A 7,238-nucleotide genomic window follows, 5' to 3' on the forward strand; every position below is an offset into this window, starting at 1 on the left:
TGCAAGGGGAACGCAGAAGGGTAATTAATACAAAATGTCAACACCACCCTCAGCCCTCTCCCAGGCACAAGTGATCGTAAGGATAACCCATCCAAATAAGCAGCATATACAACTTTACAAAAATGTATGTACGGCTCTCCGGTCAGCCCTTATAAATAGCATTTTACATATTAAAATAAATATGTCCACGTTGCCAAAGTAGCAAGAGGTTTCTTCGTTATTTAAAAAAAATATGTTACAAAAAGTATCATTTATATTTCTTGCTTAGTTTAAAAAAAGTAATGAAAAAGTCATTTTATAAAATAATATGAAAGCAAATTGAGTACAAGAGTGTCCATCCCTAGCACGTGTTCTGGGTTTGTACGTTATGACTCATCATGAGATGCTGACCTCCAGGAAGTCATGTAATCATTCCTTCACTTCTAGTTGGACAAAAGAAATCCAGTGCTTGCTTTTTTCACCACTTGTATCAAGTCTATGATGTAAAATTCATGGCAAGGGAAGAAGTCCTAGATCTGGGGAAGGTTCTCATTGCTGCTATTTATGGCTTTGCTACTCCCTGTATCCGATTGCCTTGTGTAACACAGGAAGAGGATGTGAATGGCCAAAACTGAGCCCTGGAGTTTGGAGGTAACGAGTTCCAGCCAAACAGTGTAAGCAAGAAATTGCCTTTTTTTTTTTTCCTTTGACACATCCTAAGTGTGCAAGAATGTGGGAGCACACGGGTGTGTACAGGCTTGAGCATGCATGGGTGTGAGCACGCATCTGCCTGCATAAGCGTAAGAAAGAAGACTAGAAAGTGTGGGAGAAGGGCTTAGAGTCTCCTCCTGATCTAATCTCTCTGCCCCTCTGAAGACCCCTCCCTAGTTACCACTGCTGAGCATCCCCAGAAGTTTACTGGGCTCCAGGCCCTGTTGCTGTGCCATCTTCTGAACATCAAAACCCATGTGCATGAGGAACTGGATCACATTCATCTCCTGCCCTGTGAACTGGTCCCTGATAGTGGGGCACGAGGGGTTGCAGTGAGGCCATGGACAGCTGTCAATCAGATGAATCGGGCAGCCTTTCAGAGGGGCCTTTCCATTTTTGTTGCTCTCGTGTAGGCTCCGATCCCAACAGTGCAGAGCACGGGGTAATGATGTCCCCTTCACCTGGATGTCTGTCCAGTGACTGAAAAGACAAACCGTACAAATGGTATCAGAGGGGTCAGGCTGTCGGAACTGGTTAATTCCCCTACCGTTTCCCTGTTGAACTTTCATAGAATCTGCAAAAGCACTCACTTGCGTGTAATGATCTCATGAGACAAACAGGCAGGAGCAAAGCTAGCACTAAAGGAAAAAAGGAAACATCGATTAGGTTGTGGAAGGACAAAGTAACTCCTGCTAAACAGAACCTTCTGGGCTAGGTAGAGGGTGGAATTTTTGCTGCCCCTGGCAAGATTTTTAGAAACGGCAATGACTATCATGATATAAAACCCAACTGGACCGGGAATTATCCAGAAGAAAGGGGGGTCCATCCTGCCTAACAGTGCACATTTGCAACAAGACTCCTGAATACCTGCTCTTGTATGAAGCAAGTAAGGCACATTAACGGCTCCTCCTCTGTTGTCTCATCAACTCTCTGACTGTTTTAGGATCAGTACTTTTCCAAACATCCCTGGGAGGTTAGTGGCTGTGCAATGGCAAGGAGTCTCAGACCTCACCTTGGAGGTAGGAAAGAAAAAAACACAGCCCTATTGATAACAAAGGGTAGCTGATAATTGTGAAGCTGGAAATTACTTTGCACTTATCCAGAAATGAAAAAGGCAAGATTCTTGATGTAGATGAACTAATAGTTATCAAATTTACACTTGTTTCTGCAGAGATCTGAGAAATGCTGCTAGGATAATGGATAACAATGTCTCTTGGAAATAAATGTGCCAGGTTTTCCTCAATGGAATACTTACGTCACATCCTTCAAGGTGTTTCTCAGCTCCCTACCCAGATTCTGGATGTAGAGCCACTGCCCTTCCTGAACAGGCTGGCCAGTGAGGTGTACATTGTCTACAGTAAGCTGGGCCTCATCAAAGAGCCATTGGACAACAAAGACTGGACCTAGGAAGACAAAAAAATTGGAAAAGGGATTGCTCTAAGTTACTGCAGATACAGAGGAAACCATAGAATCCATTTTCTATCTCTCCTCTGACACTTACATCGAAGAGTGGGGTAAATCTTATAGCCAAAAAAGCAATTCCATTCCTCTCCCTCTTTAAACTGCAGCTTACAGCGTTCAGGAACAATACCATTCCAATACCTAGAAGACAAAGCAGTAACAGAGTGAAAGGCATAGCGCAATCTTAACAATGGCCTTTCCATATCCCAGTCTATTTCTGTTTTGATTATAGTTCCAACTTACTGACACCAGAGTTCTTTCTTGGCTACATTGTCCCATCAACACATTTTAGAGCATCTACAATTGCATGCATTCATTTGCATGTCTAGATTTTAAATTATTGTCTTTTCCAATAAAATGATTGAAAAACCACTGATGTAGATGATAAATCCTCTTTACGTATCAAAATGAAGCAAGACAGAGGAGGAGGAGATCTTCTCCACACTCTAACCTCTCATAAAAGCGTACTTCAGAGCATCTGATTTTACCTTATTCCTCTCCTGATGGCTTCTGTTGGAGCACATGTTATGGTATCAATACAGTCAGTTCTGCGATATTGTTTATTATCCAGGAACCATCCGGAGTCTGCCAAGCCTCGAACCTGAATCCCTTGATAACCCATCTCCTCCAGCTGCTCTGCCACTCGATCCACATTCAGGAGCACTCCTGTACCTCCAGCACTGCAACAGCAATGTTAATGCTGCAGTCACGAAGCACACAATGGCTGGTTACCATACATATCCCTCCCACAGCAGCACGCTCTATATACAACTTCATCTATCCACAGGACAATCCACTACTAACTTGGGAGTCACCAAGTTACTTCCTTGCCTTGCAAAACACTCAGAAGTAAAGCCAGTGCTGAGTAACAATCTTGTACCTCAAAAACCAAATCCTTTCTTCTGGGAGATATATATGCTTTATATAATTTGCAAGGGGTTTGGCTGCTCAAAAACTGAAAGAATCTAAAGCGAGCCAAATTCACCCTTTGCAACTTCTGTATTACACCCCTGCGTAACATATGCAAAGCGTACCATAGCTTTGCACAACATAGCACAATTCAGAGCACCTGCATCAGGCAAGTCCGATTTTTCAATTCAGATGTCCCGAATCTATCCACAAGAGGCATGTGCCCCACGGTGTGGGTCAACAGGAGCCAGCATTCTTGATACAGGGAAGAATGAACACATTCCCTTCCTCTTGTAAAGCAACAATCTGTAAAAACAACCTTCTTGTTTTCTCCATTTGCTCTTAAGTCTACCTGGACCAAAAGCCAAGGAAATAATATTCTATCATCTCCTGTTGTACTACTCAAAGGAGAAAACTGAGAAGAGATACAGGGTTTGCTGTGTTAGTGTTACTGTACTCCTGGGAGAAATTTGTCAGGAGCTGCTGACACCTTCTTCCTAACAGCTTTCCCCTGTGGAAATCTCCTGTCTTCACCACGGGAAAGGGTGTCGATACCTACCTGCTCCCTGCTAGCAGCAACACTTTTGCAGTGCTCAGACCTTTTCCCACCAGCTCCTTGATAACCTCCTGAATGATCAGTGCTCCCATGAAGGCGTATTCATCTGGAAGAGACAGCTCAGTGTCAACAAGACAGTGTCAACAAGTCCCAGCTAAGACTTTTGATTCCTCTCCACAAATGGTTAAGAACCTTATGAAGGGATTATGAAACTAAAACCAGGCCCATTTTCTCCACCGGTATCAAGTACATCTAACAAGAGATACTCTTGTACAAAACTTGCTTCCCTTAAAGAAAGCAAACAGAGAGTGAACAGAATGCACAATAACACGAGCACACTTTCCTACAACAGTGCTCAGGAATCGGTAAACTTAGAGAAAGAAAACAAGAAGGAAGGCGGTGGGACCCTTTCTCTGTACGTGAGGAATATGCACACCTTCCTGCCACCTGGAATCTCAGTTCCAACTTACTGTATCTCTTTTTTCCCAATTCATAAAGCCAATCCAGACAAGCAATGTTTCACAAAATGTTACACCTGCATAGACGGCTGCTTCCTCAGCACCACCAAAAGGCAGCCACGTCTGCTGAAGTGTAACTGCTTCACAGCAACAATCGTAAGAAGCTATGATGAAGGGAAAAGGACCCTTACTATGACAAAAAGTGTATGTGTGGTACCCACAAGCAGTCAGTTTCTCAACGTAAGAGTTAGTGGAAAGAGACATCAAGTGACACAGTGTCTGGTTTAAGGCCAGAACTCACAGACCAACTCAAAGAAAAGTATTAATCTCCTGCCTTTTCAGTGTCACATCACGGAGCATCTTAGGCCAAATTCTTCTCTTCACAGCAGCGTATTATCAACAGTAATTCTATTCCGGTCAAAGAAAACTTTTCATCAACAAACGAGAGGAGAACTAAGCCCCTGGTGTTTCTGCAGACATTACTGCACTCGGACACCAATCCTGCTTAAGTTGGGAAACCCAGAGAAGTAAGTGAGGTAGAACAATTCATTCGCATGAAATCCAGCTTAATCTGGCAGAGGGCTCCTTTAAGCAGACTCCCAGAGTTCCGTCATCATCAAAATGGCAGCTGACGGCAATACATGTAGTAAGATGAACTATTCTTCCGTTTCCCAAAGAAACCTGCGGACAGCTTTAGCCTGACACAACGGCTCCTTTCAAAGGCCAACTATCCTCCTGACAGAACTCTGAAATTAAATTCACTGCACTTGCCTCGCAGATCAGCAAAGCCAAAGTTGCATGCAACAAACCACGGTTCCTCAGCTACACCACTTAATTTGCTGTATGCTGGAACCTGGAGATTCATCTAAAAGGAATTTCGTTCCTCTAATCCTTGCATACTGCATCACTGTAACATCTCTGCAAGCAGTGGCTCTGAACTACGTCAAAACAGCCTGAGCTAAAGAGATCAGGATGTTTTATCTGGAAGTAGCTTGATATTCTTTCCTGCCCTTCAGCAAGAAAAAGCCTGTTCTTCATTCACGTAATTTCACAGAAGTCTGGCCATATCCTTTAATGTGTGACGTCTGGGGCAGGAACAGCCCATCAGCAACACTCACTTTTCTCAGACTTGGAAGAGGCACCACTCCAAACATCACTTGAGCAATAAGGGATGAATCTGTAAGAGAGAGTTGTGTGAGTACTGATGTTCCTTTGACATGCAAGGAGGGGTGAGGATCAGGTCAAGTAACTGGAAGAAAACTAAATCCTGGGGAAGGGAAAAGGAAGAGTTTCTTGTCCGGCCAGACAACTTACCTTCTTGCACACCAAGTGACAATTATAACTGTCTTGAATTTACTCCTGAACACTGGTAGTTCTACTGAGTTAAATCAATAAATAATGTGTCTTTTAATCAATCTAACTGAAGCACTGAGCTCAGTGGACAGAACGACGGGCCAAGATTTTGCTCTTAGCTGTACCACTGATATTGTGGATGGCCTGTCACAGGGAAACTTTGTGCTTCAATTTTTCACGTGAAAAATCAGACGACCTTGTCAATGCGGTGTAAATACTGACTGCAACCACTGGAGGTTTTTGCAGGAGCGAAGTTACCTTCCCATTTTTGTCTCCAGCTTGCAGAATGCAAATTAACATCCGTCTCTTCTGCTTTTACCTCCTACATAGATGCATATATAAACTGGTGTCTTTCTCATTTCTCTTCTTTGAACTAGCAGAGCTGCTCCACATTCCTTTCAAATTGGCAAACGTGTAACATACTATCAGCCCACCACCCACAACAGTATTGCCACTTTCTAAGCTATCCCCAGGTTTTCTTCATTAGATTACCCTGCAACTCCAAGGAGACTGAACTTAAGTTTCTTCAAACCTTGCCAGTGCTACTTGTTAGAGCTGAACTAGTACAAACGAGGAAATATACAATTTCCACTCGCAGGTGTTCGTCTTAATCTGTCTTTGTAGCATTCTTGCTAGCCTAAAAGGCAGGAGATGCTGTTTAAGTATAAACCTATTTCCCTTCGTTGTCCCTCCTTACACCATGTTTGCATTCCACCAGTGGGGATTTTCTTCTGGCTGTGATGACAGGATCCCAGTTCCTGCAGATGGGCACAAAGAAACAAGAAATGTACAGATGAGAGTCTATGACTTCAGAGAAACCGTATAAGCCCCATGCAGGATCTCTGACCACAGAGAAAACAAACATCCATGATGAAAACCATTGGTAAGGGTAAGTGGAAGGAACATTTCTAAATTTGCCCTTAGACAGGCGTGACTTTCAGAATTTGATACATACGAGAGATGAAGCCTGTCTAGAAGCCTCCTGTAGTACAGAAAAGCAGCAGTGACACATACTTACAATCAAGCACTTCCCAAAAAAGCGAATCCTAGCAGGTGAATTCCACTATATACAATTATAAGATCTGTGTGAATGACAGAGGTTTGAGTATCCAGAAAGCCGGAGCATAAGTGGGGAGAACTAAGAGAGGAGCTCAGCATTTCTGTGCTGACTCAGGAGCCCAGTGGTCCAGAGTGTGGGTATCCAGGGTGTTAATTCCACCTTATGTATGACACTGAAAGATGCTACAAATACTTTACGTATGCCCCAAACGTACGCTTTCACAGAGAGAATCACTACAGTCGGTTAAGTGATGTTACACAATTGTAAATGGGGAAAAGGCGGAACCACGCAGCCCCAGATGAAAGCCAAGACAGTTAATCTGATTTCTCCCTATGCAAGTAGGGCCAGTCCTACTACAGGCAAACATGCACACCCAGTGCAGGGTGCAGCAACGTGCAGCTGTCCTGACAAAGAGATTAAGAGGCCCAAGAAGAGTTCTTCTGACAGGATTAAGAGAAACACAAACTCTCTTTAAAGAAAAAAAACCTAAAACTCAACTCAAGATCGCAGCAGGTTTGTGAGTACATGCACACATTTAAAATAAAGAGAGCATATTGGCCAGAGTTCAAAAATCCAGTACTGTCTACGAGTGATAACTGTACATCCGAACGCGCGTGCGGATCTGTGCTTTATGAGCTTTTCTGAGAGCGGAGTAGCACGCTTGTTCGGGCATCCCCCCGCAGGAGCGAGAGGCCATCGGTGCGCCCGGCACCGCGCTGGGGCTGGCGTGGGAGCAGGGACACGGCAGCGA

At 43.8% G+C, this 7,238-nt stretch overlaps 1 protein-coding gene across 1 annotated transcript; it reads right to left on the minus strand.

Annotated features, from left to right (window-relative positions):
• On the minus strand, positions 1 to 6,180 carry NOTUM (notum pectinacetylesterase homolog (Drosophila)). The gene is made up of 8 exons (XM_009710568.1): positions 6,125 to 6,180; positions 5,193 to 5,251; positions 3,620 to 3,722; positions 2,640 to 2,831; positions 2,192 to 2,292; positions 1,946 to 2,093; positions 1,281 to 1,328; positions 1 to 1,170 (listed from the first exon to the last, which is right to left on the minus strand). Exons 1-8 carry the CDS (start codon positions 6,127 to 6,129, stop codon positions 864 to 866), a joined length of 963 nt encoding a protein of 320 aa, XP_009708870.1. The 5' UTR covers positions 6,130 to 6,180; the 3' UTR covers positions 1 to 863.
• Between the last annotated feature and the right edge of the window lie 1,058 nt (positions 6,181 to 7,238).

The sequence above is a fragment of the Cariama cristata genome, unplaced genomic scaffold, assembly GCF_000690535.1.
Source record: "Cariama cristata isolate BGI_N322 unplaced genomic scaffold, ASM69053v1 Scaffold42751, whole genome shotgun sequence".
NCBI lineage: Eukaryota > Metazoa > Chordata > Aves > Cariamiformes > Cariamidae > Cariama > Cariama cristata.